The 20757-nt window shown below is 35.8% G+C and overlaps 1 protein-coding gene across 6 annotated transcripts in view; it reads left to right on the forward strand.

Annotated features, from left to right (window-relative positions):
• ARFGEF1 (ADP ribosylation factor guanine nucleotide exchange factor 1) overlaps positions 1 to 20757 on the forward strand; it is a 139656-nt gene that overhangs the window by 68002 nt on the left and 50897 nt on the right. For all 6 annotated transcript variants that reach the window (XR_003793499.1, XR_003793500.1, XR_003793502.1 and 3 more), the window contains exons 8-14: positions 10557 to 10732; positions 11619 to 11752; positions 14964 to 15198; positions 18809 to 18908; positions 19022 to 19161; positions 19271 to 19379; positions 20028 to 20229. Coding sequence is in view for 2 of the 6 variants with exons in the window: in XM_029222528.1 (XP_029078361.1) it covers positions 10557 to 10732; positions 11619 to 11752; positions 14964 to 15198; positions 18809 to 18908; positions 19022 to 19161; positions 19271 to 19379; positions 20028 to 20229 (1096 nt within the window). In the remaining 4 variants the exon portion in view is untranslated. The remainder of the gene's footprint in view (positions 1 to 10556; positions 10733 to 11618; positions 11753 to 14963; positions 15199 to 18808; positions 18909 to 19021; positions 19162 to 19270; positions 19380 to 20027; positions 20230 to 20757) is intronic.

The raw sequence follows: 20757 nt of genomic DNA on the forward strand, positions 1-20757 counted from the left end.
TGTCTAGCAGGGCAGCTCCTTAGAGACTGAGTGCCCAAAGTTTTTTCTGGGAGCCTGTCGTATAAGCACTCTCTATCTGCATATACCAAAATTCCAGATTTCCAGAGGGAAAGCTGGTGTTCCAGCATAAACCACATTATTTGTACAAACTATTGAGGCACAGTGAGCCACTTTTATTATTTCTGGGAAGAGTGAGAATCCTCCCAAAGTGTAAATTCCAAGGTTCCAGCCAAGAGCCAACCTTGCAAGCAGGCCTTTCTAAGGATAGGCAGTCTCAGGCATGCTATGTTAGCTCTTTTCTGCACAGGCAGTCTCCCAGTTTTTGAGCCTAAATGGGTAAGTGGGTGGTAGTACTATTGGTAGAATTATTGGAGTAGACGTTGGCGTGGGAAAAAAGGTACTGATTTTTATTTTGACATTGCATTTGACCTTCAGGTGTGCCATTCATGTGGAAATGTTTATGAAATATATAATGGAAATATAGAACTCCGGCCTAAGAGATAATCAAGGCAGGTGTTATAGGTGGGAGTCATTCTGTTAAAATTAGTACTTGAAGTAGATTACCAAATGGGAAAGTGTAGAGGCTAAAGAAGAGAGCATGGTCTTGGGGAATATGAATTTTTCAAAAAACCATAAACTTATAATAAGGGAAGAAAGAAAGTATTAGGTACCCACACATTCTCTTACAATTTTATAATGTATATTAGGGGTTGGAAAATAATGTTCCATGAACCAAATTTGGCCCACTACCTATTTTTGTAAATAAAGTTTTATCGGAACACAGCCATGCTTATTTGTTTATGTATTGCTTATAGTGGCTGTCTTTGCACTACAAAAGTAAAGTTGGGTAGTGGCAACAAAGATCATATGGCCAGCAAAGCCTAAAATGTCTACTGTCTGGTCCTTTGCCAGTCTCTAATACATATGAATACAGAGTGTGAAGTGAAAGTTCTTTCATTTTTCTGCTTTTTACTTAGAAAACTTTCAAACCTAGAGAATAGTTCAAGGAACAGTACAGTTAAAACTGTAGGTCCTTTTCTAGATCACCAATTATTAACAGTTTTGCTACATTTGTTTTACTTGTCTTTAAGTAGACCCGTGTGTGTGTTTTGTTTTTGCTGAACCATTTGAAAGTTGGCTATATACAACATGGCGCTTTACCCCTAAAATAACTCAGCATATATTTTCTAAGAATAAGGGCGTTCTCATACATAACCACAATTCCATTTTCACACCTAAGAAAAATAACACTCTTTTAAGAATATGTAATATAAATACACTTTAAAGTGTTCCTAGTTGTCCCCAAATGTGTTTCTTATATTCTTTTTTTTCTTTTTTTAGTCCAGGACCCATTCTAGGTACACTTGCTGCATTTGATTATGTCTCTTTGGTCTCATTAGTTGAGAACAAGTCCTCTTGCCTTTTTTTCCATTTTTCATAACATTTATTTTTAAGAGTATAATGTTGTCTTGTAGAATGTTGCACAGTTTGAATTGATCTGATGGTTTCCTTATTTTGATTTAGAGTAAACATATTTGGCAAAAATACTGCATAGGTAATGTTGGTATTTCTTATTACATCATATAAATTGGTGCATAATTAAGTTACCCCCTGTTGGTGATAATGTTTGATCACCTGGTTAAGGATGACCACCAGCTCTCTTCATTGTAAGGGAACATTTTCCCCTTTATAATTAATAAGTAATCTGTGAGTGATACTTTGAGATCATATCAAGATCCATTCACTTACTGGTTTTAAAATCCCTTGATGATCCTTAGATATTACATGGATTGCAATATAGTGATTTCGTAATTCTAATATTAATCAACATTTTTATATGGAGAAGAGCACCTCCCTTTATTCAGTGTGTTATAATACTTTACTGTCGTCATTTTTTGTTCCTGATCTGGCCAGTGGGAATCCCTTCAAGCCAGCCCCTGTGTCCTTTTGATGTGATTGCATTGTCTTTGAGCATTTCCTTGTTTTCTGGAACAGTAAGATGTTCTAGGTTCACCTTCAGCTTTCCCTTGTCCCAGCCCTGGAATCAACAAGTTCTTTAGGAGTCCTTATTCTTTTTACTGGGCAATTGTATTTAGAGACCAAGGCCTAGGTACTAGGTATGCTCATTGCTACTGGGGTGTTATTACTTTTAGTCTTTTCCAGTGAACAGAAACAGGAGATATACAATCACAAGATAATCTTATTAGTTCCAATTCACATCCAGCACCACAAGGTTTCTCTTCATCTTCCTGCATTTCATTCTTGTGTTTCTTTTTCCACAGTGAAAACCTAAATTTGCAGAAACAGTGTGCCATTACCAGGAACAAGCTGATTAATTAAAGTTCAGACTTCTTTGCAATCATATGTGTCCTTAGAATATATTTTACTAAGGATGAAGAGAGTACTGTGTTCAGAAGTTACTTGTATTAACTATGTTTATTGATTTAACTTTTTAAATTGAAGAACATTTACATGATTCAAAGTAAAAATTATATAAAATACTCAGAGAACTCTTCCTTCCATTTCTCCCCTTGCTGACCTGCCTTATTATATGTAACGACTTTCATAAGCTTGTAGTTTATAACAGCGGTCCCTAACCTTTTTGGCACCAGGGACTGGTTTCGTAGAAGACAATTTTTCCACGGACCGGGACAGGGGGATGGTTTCGGATGATTCAAGCACATTACATTTATTGCTCACTTTATTTCTATTATTATTATTATTATTTTATTGATTGATTGCTGCGTTGGGTCTTCGTTGCTGCACGCGGGCTTTCTCTAGTTGAGGCGAGTGGGGCTACTCTTCGTTGCGGTGCGTGGGCTTCTCGTTGTGGTGGCTTCTCTTGTTGCAGAGCACAGGCTCTAGGTGCTCAGGCTTCAGTAGGTGTGGCACACGGGCTCAGTAGTTGTGGTACACGGGCTTAGTTGCTCCACGGCATGTGGGATCTTCCCGGACCAGGGCTCGAACCTGTGTCCCTTGCATTGGCAGGCGGATTCGCAACCACTGCACCACCAGGGAAGTCCTATTTCTATTATTATTACGTTGTAATATATAATGAAATCATTATACAGCTCGCCATATTGCAGAATCAGTGGGAGCCCTGAGCTTGTTCTCACTTGCCACTCACTGATAAGGTTTTGATATGAGTTTGTAAGCAATTAATTCATTATGGTCTCTGTGCAGTCAAACCTCTCTGCTAATGATAATCTATTTGTAGCCGCTCCCCAGTGCTAGCATCACTGCCTCAGCTCCATGTCAGATCGTCAGGCATTAGATTCTCATAAGGAGCTTGCAACCTAGATCCCTCACATGCGCAGTTCATAGTAGGGTTCGCGCTCCTATGAGAATCTAATGCTGCCGCTGATCTGACAGGAGGCAGAGCTCAGGCAGTAACGTGAGCGATGGGGAGCGGCTGTAAATACAGATGAAGCTTCGCTCGCTCACCCACCACTCACCTCATGCCGTGTGGCCTGGGGTGTTGTGGGGGGCAGTGTTGGGGACCCCAGGTTTATAGTGTGTGTGTGTGTGTGTGTGTCCCCAGAGAAGTAAGCAAATACTTATGATTATTTCTCTTTCTTTTTGATAGAACACTGTATATCTTCTCTGTCTTCCCCTTTTTTCACCTAATATATACTAGAAATCCCTCTATTTCAGTTGATAGAGATTTCTCTTATTCTTTTTTCTTTTGGCTGTCTGCATAATACTCTATTATGTGGGTATATGTTTATTCAGCCAGTCCCCTCCTGACAGGAACTTCGGTTGTTTCCAGTATTTTGCTATTACAAATAAAGCTGCAGTGAATAACCATGTATATCTGTATTCATATTTGTGGAGATTGATCCTCTGGGCAAATTCAAAGAGGTAATATTACTAGGTCAAGTGGTAAATGAATGTGAAGGTATGTTAGCTTTTGCTGAATTTCTCTTCGTAGGTGTTGTATTGTTTTGCACTCTTCCTTGCAACATACAAGAGTGCCTTTTTCTCCAAGCTCCCAGTGGAGTTTAAGGTTTTGAATTTTTGCCAACCTGACAGGTGAGAATTGTATCTTACTTTGGTTTTAATTTGCATTTCTCCACGAGTGAAATTAAATATCTTGTGTTTGAGGGCCATTGTATATCTTTTTTAGGGAGTCATCTATTCATGTCTTTTGTTCATTCTGTCAGGTTTTTATCCTTTTTCCCTCATAATTTCAGAGAATCCTTTATATATTAGGATTCTGTGATATATTTTACAAATATTTTCTCTCAGTTCCTTATTTGCCCAAGTCTTCTGACATTGATATGTTTTTTGCTCTTTAAAAAGTTTTTTTAATAACATTTTTCATGCATGTCTGTATTCATATATTGGAATATAAATGGGAACATACTGTACTTACTGCTTTATAATCTGCTGTTGTCACATACTAAATTATAGTTTTCCTTTCATGTCATATTGTACTTAATTATATTAGTGGTCCATAATTTATTTAAATAATCTCCTATTAATACTAGCATTTAGGTTATTTACTAGTTTTTGCTTTGCATGGCTCTCGTGGAGCATTCATATTATAGATATCATTTTGCACTTTTCTTTAGGGTAAGGAATACTTGACCAAGATGTATGAACATTTAAAATTTATATACAGTGCTTTGTTTAACATCACTTTAATAGATGGACTATATCTTATTGTTTTAATTTATGTTTCTTTGGTTATTTGCATGGTAAAAACATAGGAAGCAGTCATTATTTTTGTAGGTCAAATACTGGCAATTTCATGTGGTGCAGCTGAGTGTCTGGGCTATTTATACTTTTCTGAGTTGCCTATTCCTATCTTTTGCCCATTTTTCCATTCAGTTTTTTCGGTTTTTGTTCTTTTTTTGTTTTTCATCTTTATTGGAGTATAATTGCTTTACAGTGTTGTGTTAGTTTCTGCTGTACAACAAAGTGAATCAGCTGTATGTATACATATATCTCCATATCCCCTCCCTCTTGATGGGTTTTTGTTCCTTAATTCAAGATTTCTTCATCTTAAGAAATTAACCCTTGTTCATTGTAGTGTAAATATTTTTTCCCCAGTCAGTCTTTGTTTTGTTTTGTTTTGTTTTGTTTCCCTTTGCTTCTGTTGTTACTGGTCTCAGCAGATATTTGACCATACCTAAAAAATTTAACAAATAAAGCCTTTTTCTTTGTGATTCTGTTTTTGTCTTGCTTAGAATGGATTTTACCACCCTAAGATTATAAAAATATTCTACCATGTTTTTCTAATACTTTTGTTTTCATTTTTTTAATTTAAATTTTTAATTCATCTGAAATTTATTTTTCTGTTTGGTATGAGATTAGATAGCTAGTTATAACCTAGAATAATACTTCCTTTCCTAATTAATTTGAAATCCCACCTTTATCCAAAATGGTTCTGTTGGAGTTTTCTGTACAGTCACATGGAGCTGTTTATTCTTATCCAGTGTTGAATTGTTTAAAATATTTTACCTTTATATGTTGATCTTTATAGTGCAAGTCCCTCCCCATCAGTTTTTTATACATTTCATTAAATGTATACACAAAGTTTAGAACCAGTTATTCAGTTCAAAAAGTAAGTTTATTTAGTAATTGTTTCTAAATGTTTTTCATTTGGTTATCTTGGGTTTTCTAGGTGAGTAATGATATTTTATCTTTGTTTCTTCCTTTATAATATTTACGCTTCATTTTTGGTCTCTCAGTTTTGTTATATAACATTAGTTTGAACCTCAAGAAAATGTTGAGTAGGGTTAATGGTGGCAAGAATCCTCATTTGTTTTTAACATTATTGCTATATTTCACCTGTAAGTTTGATGATTGCTTTTGTGTTTTGGAGGATACTCTTTATCAAGTTCAGTAAGTTTTCTGTATTTCTAGTTTATTAAAAGATACTTTTTATCTTTTTGTGTGTGTGCCTGGGTGTGATTTTACTTTTGTTTTTTAAATCAGGACTAGCTGTTGAATTCTTTTCATAACTTGTCATCATTCTAGTGATTTTTCTATTATGTTTTTAGCTATTAATTCTCTTCTTTCTTACCATTCTTCCCTTCCACATCACACACTACAGTTGTTGAGTATTTTTCATCATATCCTTTATTGCTCTGACAGTCTTTCCTAATTTCCATCATTTTTTCTTATGATTCTGCATTCAGAGAAAATGTTACAAGGGGCTTCCAATACTTTATTCATTAATGTCCATTCTACTGCTTTTCCCAGTGTATGTTTTTTCTTTCAGTAATTTTGTTTTTGTCTCCAAGAACCCCTATTTTTTCTTGAGCTCCCTTTTTTCATAGTGCTTTGCCCTTTTTTTTTTTTTTTTTTTTGCAATACATGGGCCTCTCACTGTTGTGGCCTCTCCCATTGCGGAGCACAGGCTCTGGACGCGCAGGCTTAGCGGCCATGGCTCATGGGCCCAGCCGCTCTGCGGCACGTGGGATCCTCCTGGACCGGGGCACGAACCTGTGTCCCCTGCATCGGCAGGCGGACTCTCACCCACTGCGCCACCAGGGAAGCCCCTGCGCCTATTTATTGATGCAGTATTCTTTCACACATCTCTGGGAGTACTAATTAAAATTGTTCCAGCTGTAAAATGTTTCACCGGGAAACCATTTGCTCAGATTGCTGACCTTTGTCCTTACTATTGAGCGTAGACTTTACATGTCTGTCTGTTTAAAGAATAGAAAGACCAGATTTGATCAGTATATAAAGAGCTTTCTCAGTAATTCTGTGCACTGCTTTTCCATTTCTCATGAGGCTTTCCTCTCCAGAGTCTGCCAGGTGACTGCCGTCCAAAGGCAGACCTTATTTCCCAGCTGAGAACTTAACTAAAAGAAGCAGATGCCTCCCTTGAGCAGAGGGGGATCCTGGTGATCCTTGGGCTGTGTTGTAAGCACACTCTGAAGCCATGTGAAGCTTGGGATAAATGCTGTTTCAACGTTTTATATATTCTAGCCTCGGGGTCAGGAGTGGGGGGAGCGTTCTTCAAACTTGGTTTGTTCCCATTCTCCCAGCCTTTGCCAGGAAATCTTAGGCTGCCTTCATTCAGTTAGGGCTTTATTTAGCATTAGTTAAGTAGAAACAGGTGGTTAGAGTGGAAGCCTAGAACTTGAGATTTCACTGCTGTACTAGCCTGCTCAGTGTTTATTGCAGCACTGTCTGTTCTCCCTTAGCTGGGACGCTGCTCTCTCCCCTCCTACCCTACTTCTTAGGTTAAGACACCTACCAAGCAAATCCTCCACTTTAATTAACAGGCTGTGCTCAGATACATTCTAGATGATCGTGGCTGCTGACAGCTCTGTTGGTAGACATTGGCCTGGTTTCCCAAGCTCTCTTCCCTCCTACCCCATAGCCCTTGGCATTCTGTCTAGGCTTTGGAGTATATTGGAACCCACATGGTACAATTCAGCCACTTCTCAGGTAGCTCTGTCCTTTGCATGTGTTCAGTCACAGGCATCTGAACATTATTGGCTTTTCCCTTCTTCCTCCATCCGAACCTTTTGTTGTTGTTGTTCATGCTGCGTGGCTTATGGGATCTTAGTTCTCCAGCCAGGGATTGAACCCAGGCCATGGCAGTGAAAGCACCGAGTCCTAACCACTGGACCGCCAGGGAATTCCCATGAACTTATCTTAATTTTTAGAAATTCCTTCAAGATTTTGGTCTATTGATTATATCCTCCTTAGTGTTCCAGTGCTAGTGAAGACTATTTCTCTTGTTTATATTTTTTCCCTTGTAGTTTCAGTGGGATTTGTGAAAGAAGAAGGTAAATTAGTGGGCTCAGCTCACCACCTTGTAAACAGAAGTCTGCACTTATGTTTAGGGGACAATTAGAGGGAGAATTAGAGGAAAAAAACATAGAGAAGAATAATATCTAACTGTTAAGTACTTTCTTTGTATCCCCAATGATTTTATGTGCTTTACTTGTGTTTACTCAATCCTCCCCAAACTCTGGGATGTTTAGGTACTGTTATGATTCCCTTTTTTACAAATGAGGAAATTGAGGCACTGAGAGATTAAGCTAACCTGTAAGAAGTGGTAAAGACTCCAACCCAGAGATGTCTGGCTTCAAAGCCTGAAAATAAAATAAGAGAATGTTTTCAATTCGTTTCAGAAATTTCCTAAGAAGGAAAGTATTATCAATGAATATTAATTATTTCTTTAGAAATTTGATTTAGAAAAGAAAAATGGACAGTAGCTGATGTGTGGTAGGAGTTGCAGGAAAGTTATGTCTTTATAGTGAAAAGATGTGAGTGTGTTGGTTGAGTATTGGGGAAGATCCAGTCATGTGCACAAATTGAAAATGTAATGTTTCAAGAAAGTATCCAGGGGAGAAGGACACTACCTAAGGCAAGAAGAGGTAGATTTGAGGGTGAATGAATGATTCATCTTAGAAATGTGAAGGAATATTTTTTCCCTGAAATGAGAGGGAAGATAAAGATGATTGTTGGTGTTAAGGAATTTTATAGTGGGTGAGGAAGAGTAAGGAAGCCTATGTTAAATTATCTGCGTAGCTTAAGTAGAAGGCGGAAGTTGTTTATTAAGGGAAGGTGGAGGAGGGGCAGTGGAAAGAGATGTAATTGAGTACAGAGAAAAAGGTTGGGAGTAAGTGCTTTGGGGAACAATCATCAGTTTCTGATAATCATTATTAAATTTTTGTGACTTCTTCCAGAGAGTTCTTTACATATATATAAGCATTCTTTACATATATATAGAAAGCTGTAATAGTATTTAGTGTGTCAGACATTAGCGTATTACCAGGTACACTCCTTTCATTTCTCAAATCAGTTAGAAAATTGGGCACATGTTACCAGTTATCTGCAAAATTAATAATAGCTACTACCCCTTATTGAGAACCAATTGTGTTCTTTATGTACTGTGCATGTGTGTGTGTTTTGGTGATTCCTTATAGACATTATTATCTTTGTTGCTTATGAAGAAGGTGAAATAACTCCTCCAGTTAAGTGGTAGAGACATGATTAAAACAGCAGGGGTCTTTCATATTCCAAAATCTGTGCTCCTTCTAGTACATTGTATTTCCCTCATGCTAGCCTGTAATTTCTTTTTTTTTTTTTTTTTTTTTTTTTGCTGTACGCGGGCCTCTCACTGTTGTGGCCTCTCCCGTCGCGGAGCACAGGCTCCGGATGCACAGGCCCAGCGGTCATGGCTCACGGGCCCAGCCGCTCCGCGGCATGTGGGATCCTCCGGGACCGGGGCACGAACCCGCGTCCCCTGCATGGGCAGGCAGACTCTCAACAACTGCGCCACCAGGGAAGCCCTAGCCTGTAATTTCTTTTACTTGGCAGCATGAGAGGAGCAGTTTCCTGCCAGATAGCTACTGAGTTATGGCCACAGACATGTATGTGTTCCTTTTTCTTTCTTTAGTTCATATTCTTTTCCATTATGGTTTATTACAGGATATTGAATATAGTTCCCTGTGCTTTACAGTAGGACCTTGTTGTTTATCCATACTATGTATAATAGTTCGCATCTGCTAATCCCAGACTCCCAATCCCTTCCTCCCCCATTCCCCCATCTCCTTGACAACCATAGTTTGTTCTCTATGTCTGTGAGTCTGTTTCTGTTTCGTAGATAAGTTCATTTGTGTCATGTTTTAGATTCCACATACAAGTGATATCATGTGGTATTTTTCTTTCTCTTTCTGACTTCATTTAGTATGATAATCTCTAGGTCCATCCATGTTGCTTCAAATTTCATTTTTTGTTATGACTGAGTAGTATTCCATCATGTTTTTATATGTGTATATCAATCACATCTTCTTTATCCATTCATCTGTCTATTGACATTTAGATTGTTTCCATATCTTGGCTACTGTAAATAGTGCTGCTATGAAGTTTTCTTTTTTAAAGTAACATACATTACACCTAGAGTAGTTCTGAAACTTGGTATTGTTTGCATTGTCTATGTTTGTCCTACTAGAAGTCATTTATTTCTGCGTATATTAATCACAAGTAAGATTACTCAGAGTGACATACTGAAGAATATTCACAGCCATTAATTTCCATAGTTGTGTTCCAAAGAATATATGTTATTAGAGGTATTAGTAGGTATTCTAAAAAGGGGGTTGGGATCTCATGGTAAAATAAATTTTGGAAACACTGTGTATTGTATATCCCCTTTGGAGAACTCAGTGCGTATTAGCAAATTAAAGGCTATGATAAAGATACCTATTTTCCATCATTTCCCAAACTTATTTGAAAATGGGATTTTTTTGAAGAATTTCTTTTAATATCTTAAGGCATTAGCATTCACTAGGACTCAGTTTAGTAAATGCTAATATAGACTAAAAGTAAGCTTCTGTTTCAGCACATTCTGTTAGCCTTTCATCAGCTGAGTGTGTTCCATTGCCAGAGCTACTTAAGGATCATGTTTTGATATATTCCAAATGCATACTTACTACTAAGTATGCTAACCTTTAAATGGTGCCAATACATCTTACTTCACATTGCTTTTCTGCCACTGTTTCATTTTTAAATAGTATATGCTTTTTCAGTGCACTTCAGTTAAGTTAAATATGTTTGCGTGTTTTTTCTTCTTACCGTTTTAGATATGGGAGAAAGGGCTACCATAAATGCAAGTGCAGATGGCAACATTGGAACCATAGAGGATGGTAGTGACAGTGAAAATATTCAAGCAAATGGAATTCCAGGAACACCAATTTCTGTTGCATATACACCGTCCTTACCTGATGACAGATTGTCTGTCTCTTCCAATGATACTCAGGTATAAATAGAGGAAAAATCCTCTTAATCTTACAAATTGATAGGCTGCTACCAACACCTTGTGGTGAATATATCCAGTTGATAATGCTGGCTGATTTCAGTCTGAGGAAATAAAAAGTTGTGGGTTTTTTTCCCATTGATATAAATCCAGAGCAGTTTATTCCCTTAAAATATTGATAGCTATATTTCCAACTCTAAGGTGTGTCTCATATGTGTTCACATCCTTCCTCCTCCCCCACTGAAATTACATTTAAAAAGAACATTCTTATCACATATTTATAGGATAATTCTAGTATACTAGGAGGAGAAAGAGCTTCTGGAGATCTGGAGAACTTCGTCTTACCTTTGCTCAGGGTACAATAAAATCCATACTGTGGTAGTGATAGGGTCTTCCTCATCCTTCCTACCCTGTATTTTGTGTATTTTTTCCTTATCTTTTCAGATAAGGGAGTCCTACCCTAAATCATTGCCCCATACATAGGGGTAAGTTTTCCTGGCCTTGCTGACCTTTATCAGTTAATAACTTTTAAATGTTGCTTTAACAGTCTCCATTGTCTTATGTCTATCTGCGCAGAATAGATAAAAAATAAAATAGGACAAAAACATAAAACACCCAGTGACAGGTAGTGGAAAGCGTAGTTTAGGCCATAAATGGGTAAATTTTAAGAGTTTGGTGGCATATTTTAAAAGAATGCAATTTTTAAGGTATTTATTGTTGGGGATGGGAGTGGCATGTCACAATAAAGAAAAACAATATGGCAAACTCCTCATCTAGTTTTCCTTCCAGTAGAACCCCACATATAACTGAATCGAATAAAATATATAGAAGGCTGAAATGATTTGCACTGGCAGATGCCTTTATTTACATGGTGTGTTCACTTGTTTAGGAATCTGGAAATTCTTCAGGACCTTCACCTGGTGCTAAGTTTTCCCACATTTTACAAAAGGATGCCTTTCTAGTATTCAGGTCATTGTGTAAACTGTCAATGAAACCACTGTCGGATGGACCGCCAGATCCAAAGTAAGTCCTCAGCCGTTCTGCCTGACAAATGCAGCTTTTTAATCTTTAGCCTTACTGTAAAATAGCCTTTGGGTTTTCTTTTGTTTTTGTCTTTTAGGACCTTCAAAAATACTTTGGGGGGTTATTTTACTTTTTAAAACATGTACTAAAGAACAATGAGTTTCAAAATTGCTAGAGTAGATACCTTACACTGTCTTCCAGAAGCACACCAACAGCATTATAGAATTGTGCCTGGTGCATAGTAGGTGCTCATCAAGTATTGAATGATTAAATGAATTATTATTTTAATATTGTAAGTAACATTGGTACTAATGTAGCCCTTTACATGTAGCCTCATGCTAAGCTTCTGAAAGTTACTACTTGGAAGGTAATAAAACCTAAGAGAAATAAATCTTAAAAGTCATAATGAAAGATAATAACATATTCATTAAGGTCTGAAAAAATGCCCTAAGATGATAACTTTCTCCCGTGGGGAGCAGGAAATACTTTAACATAGGAGTCACTCGTCTGCTTCCCATCAATTACATTAGTCTAAACGGTAGGTAAGTGCCATTTTTTAAGTCATAAATTGTCATATATCTTTCTGTGTAAATGATTCCAGTGCAAGTACTTCCTGCTCGAGGTTGAGTTTGGGAGTTATTAAAGAGCCCTGCTCCTCTGATGTTGCATCATGTATTATATAGCATGTCAGTTTTAGGAGAACTTTCTGGAGAAAGCTTGGAGAGGCCTGAGTGACTTTGAGAAAGGGATATTGAAATAGGGGGAAATTCATTTTTAAAACCCTAGAGCATTTCAGTTTCTAAGTGTCAACTGAGAAGGAAGACTGGAGACAGTTACAATAAAAACTTTGTAAGTTTTGGGAAACCACATTCGTTATACTTTCTACAGTTTTGTTTTGTCACATTGTACTGATTCAGTGAGAAACATCTTTTAGGCCCAGAAGCCTGAAACTCTTATCTTTTTAGGCCCAAACCCTGAGAGTCAGAAATATTTTGAAAATACAGACGCTACAGAAACAGGATTAAGGTTGTTCGAATTACAATATAAACTTGATTATAGCCTATATATTTTATACGAATATATTTGAAATTTTTTCAGTTTCTTATTTTCATTTTGGGGGAGGAGTGACAATTTTGACGTATCATTCTGGATTGATGAAGACCTACTTTAAGGAGAAAATAACTTTAGAATTTGGTGCTAGTGCTGAAAGCCATTTTTCCCATGATTTAAAAATGTTGGTGACCTTAAAAGCCTCAGATGTTTAGTTTTCCCAAATCAGACCTTTAATATTACAAAAGATTATTGTGATGAATAATGTAAATTATCCTCCTATGTAGTGGGCTTAAGTCAGAGATATTAGGAAATTTTGTTTCAACATAAAGAAAACCTTCTCGACCACCAGTCATTAAATATTGGAATTGAATTCTGAAAGAGATCAAATTTTCCACCCCTAGAAACTGTTCTTTTTCCAGAATATATGGTTTTCTATCTTGAATGATTTTTTTGCCAAAATTAATGATCTTTTGTAGTTATACAATTTCCTTTTTGTCTTTGCTTCTCTTTATACTTTGTGGCCTTGCTAAGATGATGATCCAGGAAATGTTCTTTAAGCTTGAACCGTAATTTGAAACTACCCCACAAAAAAAACTGCAGACCTGTAATTTCCAGCTTCTTTTGCCTGTCAGAAGTATACTTTATTGTGTTATCAAACAATCATTTGATCATCTCTTCATTGATTAATGCCCTATTCATAGTAAATACTTAATGTTTAGATGAGTGCATGAATAAATCCGTTAATTATTTTGAGCACATACTAATGAGGCATTTTGTTGGATGCTGTGGATACAAAGATAAAACATAAGAAAACTCATGCGTTGGTGAATGATAAGCCGCGGGTTTTAGTTTCTATTGGAACTGAGCAAAAAGGGTGATAAATGTGAGGTAGACTAAGGAAGTAGCAGTAGTGGATAAGCCTTGGAAGGCCTCAACGTGAAGGGGGAATACCTGGCCCACTCCATATTTTCCTATAGCTATTATTCAAAGTCTTATTCCCACTGTTTCTAACTTGATTTATCTAAGGTTTGTTTGTTTGTTTGTTTTGTAATACTGCATTTGCTGCATGTACGTATTCTTAGATTCAGAGGCATAGGCATCTTGGAAACATGATTGTGTATTAATGGTATTATTGGCTCCAGTTTTATTTCAAAGATGGCAGTACTTCTTGTGATTCCTATTTACCTAAAATTAAATATTCCTTGTTAGAGTTTTAGGTCCTTGAATCACTTGACACTTAAAACCATAAAATTTTTAAGGTAGAAATCAGGAGCAATTAAGTTTACTATGTGGTGTAAATGTGACTGAGTACAATTTGGAATAAATTAAAAAAAGAACCAAGGGCTAGAGCATTTAAATGTGTTCTGCATTTGAAAAGTTGCCTGGGATCAATCTCCTTGGTCTCTTGGGCTTAAAAAACCTGTTTCAATGGGAGAAAAATTGTATTTGTGAAATCTGATCATTAAACTTCTAGATAGTGATCAGAAATGTGGCACAGTATATTGGTCAGAGAAATACCATTTTCAATTTAAGCTTAAATGTGTTTTTCAGCTTTCATTATATAAAAATACGTACTTAGAATAAATGGGTAAGCTACCAAGAGGTACAAGTATTCTAAAAGCCTCTTTGTATGTATTTTTTAAAAAAAGAGTTTTCGATGGTTACAGAAAAAGTAAGCTTGAAGCAATGCTTTAATTTGCTTTTTATTAGTGTTTAGGATTTTTGAGTAGCATAACTAGGAAAAAAGCACATTGGAAACTATTTATACTAAATATGGCCCTTAATCTGAGAAGTTCATGTTGATTTCTAAAAAGAGAAATATACTTGTGAAAGAAAGGAACAAGGCATAAATCTTTAAATTTTTTTTTCTTGTTCAAAGGAACAGTAGGTTGATGTTAAATATGTGTGGGTGATTGTTTTCCCATTTAAAAAGTTCATGAAATTATGTGGTAGAAGGAGAACATCAGTGGAACGACCCATTATTAGTGGCCAAGCTTATTTATGTACTGTACCTTCTTATTTATGTTGCAGAGTTTTCTGTTTCTTTCCATGTAAAGTTTTGTGAAATTATGTGGTACAGGAAATATCTTTGGAACAACCTATTATTACCATAATGCTAAACTTGTCCATATACTGTGCCTTCTTTTTTATATTTTAGGTCTCATGAGTTACGATCCAAGATTCTTTCATTGCAGTTACTTCTATCCATTCTGCAGAATGCAGGACCTATTTTCAGGACAAATGAGATGTTTATTAATGCTATTAAGCAGTATCTGTGTGTTGCACTCTCAAAAAATGGAGTTTCTTCTGTTCCAGAGGTTTTTGAGCTTTCCCTTTCTATATTTCTTACTTTGTTGTCAAACTTCAAGACGCATCTGAAGATGCAGATTGAGGTATGTTCTGCATTTAAGCATTGTTGGCTATTCATTTGTTTTCATGTTAAATCATGTTTTAATACACTGGAAAGGTTTTTAGCATGTGAAATAATATTTGTGTATTATCATGTAACATGTGCCTACAAAGTACTACTAAGCACTAGGTAAGCACTAAGAATGCAAAATCAAATTAAGATATAAGCTCCTGCCTTCAAGGAATGTATAATAAGTAGTTCCATGAATGATTTTAATTGTCTTGAATTAATTTGGTCCTCACAATAATTTTGCCATTGTGTATATGATACGTAATAGTGAACTTGGTTATCTTAAAAGAAAGCTCTAAATAAATACTTTGTCTGCATGGTTTTAAGCCGTTTAAGTTTTTGGTACTTTAAAGAGGTGATCAAGAAGAATTATATTTTAGGAGTTATATTTTAGGACATTTGAAATTTTAACTTTTATATTTTTTTCCCAATATATCTGTTATTATTATATTCCTAAAGTTTTCTCTCAACATCTTTGGAACTAGAATAACAGTTATGACATTCTAAAATATTTCCAGAGCCTTAGCAAAATGAAATTAGGGAATCTCCCAACCATGTACGCATGTATTGTGCAAGTGTACCATTTCTTGGTCTTTTGTTTTTACCTTCAAATAATTCAGTATTTAAAAACAGTACTTTGTTTTACTGATTGAATGGATTTTTTTTTCCAGCTTGTCCTTTGTTAAAATATTGTTTTGGTTGGGACATGGTATATTTTAGAAATACTTTTATGCTAGTCAACTTTTGCCTTTATGTTTGATATGATGTGCAGGTTACGTTTTATATTTAATCCTAACTCAAGACTAAGAATTCATTAGCTCATAGGAAGGATAAATCATTATTTTCCCAGAGTTTTGATATTATGCTTTATTATAAAGGTTCTACAGCATCTATTAAAATTCATGTGGAACATTATTATGGGAATGAGACAGAATAAGGTCTTGGTATTTTAAGTGAAAATTTTTAAAATTTGGGTCATATTTTTGGACAGGAAACAATTTCTGGTGCATATATGTTGTCAAGTTTTAGAAGTTTGCCATATGTGTGTTAAAATAATGCAAGGCAAAACTAGGAAGTTACTATTTTTAGATAGTTTTTTCTCATTATCTTCAGGAACTACAAATAAAAGAGACTTTAAAATAAAAACTTGTGGAACTTTTGCTTCTGTTAACAAGCCAGAAGTGTTTCATTCGATGATGAGACATTTAAATTGACATTAGAGAATTTTGGAAGACTTTGTGCATTCAATTACTTCTCTGAGACTCTCCTTCTTTAAGTACTATTTAGATGACTGTGTGAAGTATAAATCCTTATGGAACCAGATATCATAAAAATCATTAAGTTGTGATTACTATTTCTGTAAAGTAAATTTGATATACAAACATTTTGTAAGCATGAATTTAAAGGGAAATACTTCTAAGAAATTTCCTGTCCATAGATGGTAGATTCTCATTAAAATTGTTGTAGTAATATTCTGTTTTTTTTAAAGAGATCAGGTTTATTTCAACCTCCATTGTCCCTTATGGGGAGATTATGAGGATAAAACAAGGTAAATATAGATATGCTTTTGAAAGTACTGAACATATTCAAATGCAAGATGAGCTGTGTTCCACTTGGAGGTAACCCAACATATGAAAACCTAAATTTGCAAAACAAAATTGAGATTGTTGTTATGTGAAGATTCATCTTATGAGAATGAATCTTAGAGTTTTTATAACGCAGTTTTTCCTTGGGTATTAACTTATATATCTATTTCAGAAAATACAGTGTATACACTGTATTCACTTTTTCAAGAGAAATTATGTGAAGACAAAGTGCTTATGATAGAACTGTTATTTTACATGTATTACATGATAGGTGCTCTATAACTCTTTAGAATTTTGGTTTTTCTTAGAGCCCCTGTTGATAGGCATGGTGTCGTAAATTACTAGAATAGGCTTTTGCATATTAGTGCAGTTTGATAACCTGTAGACAGTAGCTAAAGGTTTTTTTCCCCCCTCTTTCTCCAAATCTGTGTTTTTTTTTAATTTATCCCATAAATCAGAGAGCTTCAAAGTCTCTTGATCCATGGCACCATTAGAGTTTGTAATCTTTTCATGGTGTACTTTACTCCAGAAGAAATACCTAACAGTTCCATTTATTAAGCAGTTAGGTCCAAACAGCTTAACAAGTATTTTTCGTAACAATGAAGTCTGCATTGGGGGGCGGGGGGTGGGTGGGTGGGGTGTGAAGCACACATAAATTGAAAGAAAAAATGTTTTTATTTCATTTATAAATAGTCAACAGTTACTGACTGCTGGAATGTATGAGCCTATAGGACACTGCAAACTTCTCAGATTTTGAAATCAAATTGGACATTACCACCCTCATTTCCTTCATTGATTTTCATGCAGTACCTGCTTCTTATCTTAGCAACCACTGAACCCCAGGTTTGCAAAAATAACGATGTCATTGAAAGGAATGTCGTGTGATCTAATTGATGTTGAAACTGTGAAGTTTTTTGAGGTATCCAGCAGATGCAAATTCTCTCTGAATTTTCCCTCAGAAATCCTCATGGCATCCCTCTTGAGTTTGCTGCAGCATTCTGGGGTGACTTGGTGCAGTGTTTGAGAATTGTGGCCGTAAATATGTATTGGATGCCTACTATATTTGCCATGCAGTGTAGACACAATGCTTAGTAAGCGGGACCTTGTCTCTACCCTCTTAGAGCTTACAGTCTTACAGGAAATGCTGACATTAGGCGAGTAATAGAAATGTGTTGAATTCTGTGAAAGAAAAGCACATCACAAGGGTATTTTGTCCTTTTGGGGGGGATAAGATGTTAGTAGTCTAAAATTACAAATATGAATTTTTGTATTCATAATACATGTGTTCCATAAATGTTAATATGTTGTTTTAGGTTTTCTTTTTCATTCATCCCCTCTTGAGTTGTAGTCATTTTTCCAAAATAAATATGAATCTGAAAATTCTTAGCTCTTAAATAGAAATTTTTTAAACAAGGTTGACTAAATCCTTTGTGCTTGGCATTATTTGGTGTAAAGAATAGTGAGAAATAGTTTGTAGTTTTCAGACAAAAGAGATTCCCACTTGTGTGAGTAATTATTAAAATATAACAGTATATGGGAGTTAGATCCTTTCTATTGTGTAGATGACAACGTCAGTTACTTTAAAATCTAGGAACACTTAGGCTTGCCCAGTACTATAATGCCTGAAAAATATAACTGATGAGCAGAATATAGTTTATGTTCTGTGGGGGATTAAAAATGAAAGAGGAGTTTTATTAGTTTTGTAAATATGTTTAAGAAATAATCTCCCAGAAGAACTCCAAATTTTTGCAGATTTCTTTTGTAGTGGCTGTGTGATAACAAAATACAGTGATATGAAATACAGCTCTTTACTGCAAGGGCCAGTGTAAGTGACCAACCCAAGTTAAGTCCTGATGTCTCAGAAATGGAACTCAAAAGGAGTGGAACTCCAGGACGCTGGGTCCTGATCTTTGCTCTGCAGCTTTGGGATATTTAAAAAGTGATCACATATATGAATTATAAACAATATTTTAAATGGAGGTTTTTCCCTAATCACAGGTGTTCTTTAAAGAAATTTTCCTATACATTTTGGAGACTTCTACCAGCTCATTTGACCACAAATGGATGGTCATTCAGACGTTGACAAGGATTTGTGCAGGTACTTGAAATTATCCTTCTTTATCATCTCTTTCTTATTGAGATACTTAAAAGGCCAAATATATTCATATACTAGATGCCTTTTGTTAAAATTAACATATTGTACTGTTACAGATGCTCAGAGTGTGGTGGATATTTACGTAAACTATGATTGTGACTTAAATGCAGCAAACATATTTGAAAGACTAGTAAATGATCTATCAAAAATTGCTCAAGGACGAGGCAGTCAAGAACTCGGTATGAGTAATGTTCAGGTAAGAACTTTAAAAACATTTTGAAATTTGAACTTTGCCAAGGAAGAGCTGTGTATTTTCCTTAAAAGATTTTTGTTTGTTTTTATTCTCTTTATGAATTATTTTGTAGGAACTGAGCCTGAGGAAAAAAGGTTTAGAATGCTTAGTGTCAATTTTGAAGTGTATGGTTGAATGGAGTAAGGATCAGTATGTGAATCCCAACTCTCAGACCACTCTTGGTAAGATGACATTTGAGTAGAATTCTAAATGATGCTTTGGAGGATAGTTGCAGAAGCCATTAAGCCAGTTTCCTGACATCTTTATTCATTTAGCTGGTAAAGAAGCGTTCTGAGTTAAATAACGAACTTAAAATTAAGAATTTCCCAGCTTAGTTATTCAAACTTTTTTCTTTCTAAATGTTCCTAAAAGTATTTTGAATATCATATTAAAGTGAATCATGTTTATGCAACTTTGTTAAAGGATAGTTATAGAAGAAACATATAAAAGCCAAAAATGTTTTAAGAAGATTGAATTGTTCATTTATGTTTGGCGTTTACCCTTACTCAGAGAAAAACTCACAGCTGCAAGGCTATCCTGGTGTTATCTCAGTCCTTTGAGGGAAAACTGTTCCTTGTGAGACATGAGCTGAGAGCAGAAACCCAGTGGATACTCAGCACTGTATTTGCAAAAAGAACTCCTAGTGATGCAGATTGTACCTGTACTAATTGCAGTGTGTTTTAATATCAAAGTATATATTATCTGTTATGGCACCTAATACGTTATTTGTATTAAATAGCTATCTAAGCAACATTGAACTAGCTTGCCTTATTTGAGAAATTTTTTTCCTTTGACAGAATAATTTACTGAATCCGTTTTTCTACTTACAGGTCAGGAAAAACCCTCAGAGCAAGAGACGAATGAAATAAAACACCCTGAGACAATAAACAGATACGGAAGTTTAAATTCCCTGGAGTCAACATCATCATCAGGAATAGGCAGCTACAGCACACAGATGTCTGGCACTGACAATCCAGAGCAATTTGAAGTCCTAAAGCAGCAAAAGGAAATAATAGAACAGGGGATAGATTTGTGAGTGTCCGATTTTACGGAGAAATGTTATTGAATATCCCTCTGCCAGTACTGTGCCACCCTTATCCTGGGTTTCTTTACATTTTTGGATTATTTTTAGTCCCTTCTTATTAACACCCTTCAGAGAATAAAATGGAGTACAGCTCTCCTGGATCCAAGACTTCTAGTGACTCCTTAGTCAGCTCCCCTTGTTCATTGCAGCCTGGCCCAAACAGACCCTTGTAATGTACATTAATTTTGCACTATATGTGTTGTTGACAAACATCACCTGTGCAGTTTTGCACTGTTTGTTTAGCTCAGTTATAAAATCTTGCATTATATTCCCTAAGCAGATGGTAACTCACATTTAAAGTTTGGAACTTCTCCTGTGAGTGTTGCTCCTTTATAGGGTTTATATTCTCTCCACTTTAGTTACAGATGTGCTGCTCTTGTTACTGATTTATCGTTACTGATTGCATTTTTATATGTCAATAAGGTGATAACCTCCTTCTCAAACTTGGGTTCTCTACCAGACCCTGATCTCCTGAA

This window comes from Monodon monoceros, unplaced genomic scaffold, assembly GCF_005190385.1.
Source record: "Monodon monoceros isolate NGI ecotype Baffin Bay Population unplaced genomic scaffold, NGI_Narwhal_1 Super_Scaffold_14, whole genome shotgun sequence".
Lineage (NCBI taxonomy): Eukaryota > Metazoa > Chordata > Mammalia > Artiodactyla > Monodontidae > Monodon > Monodon monoceros.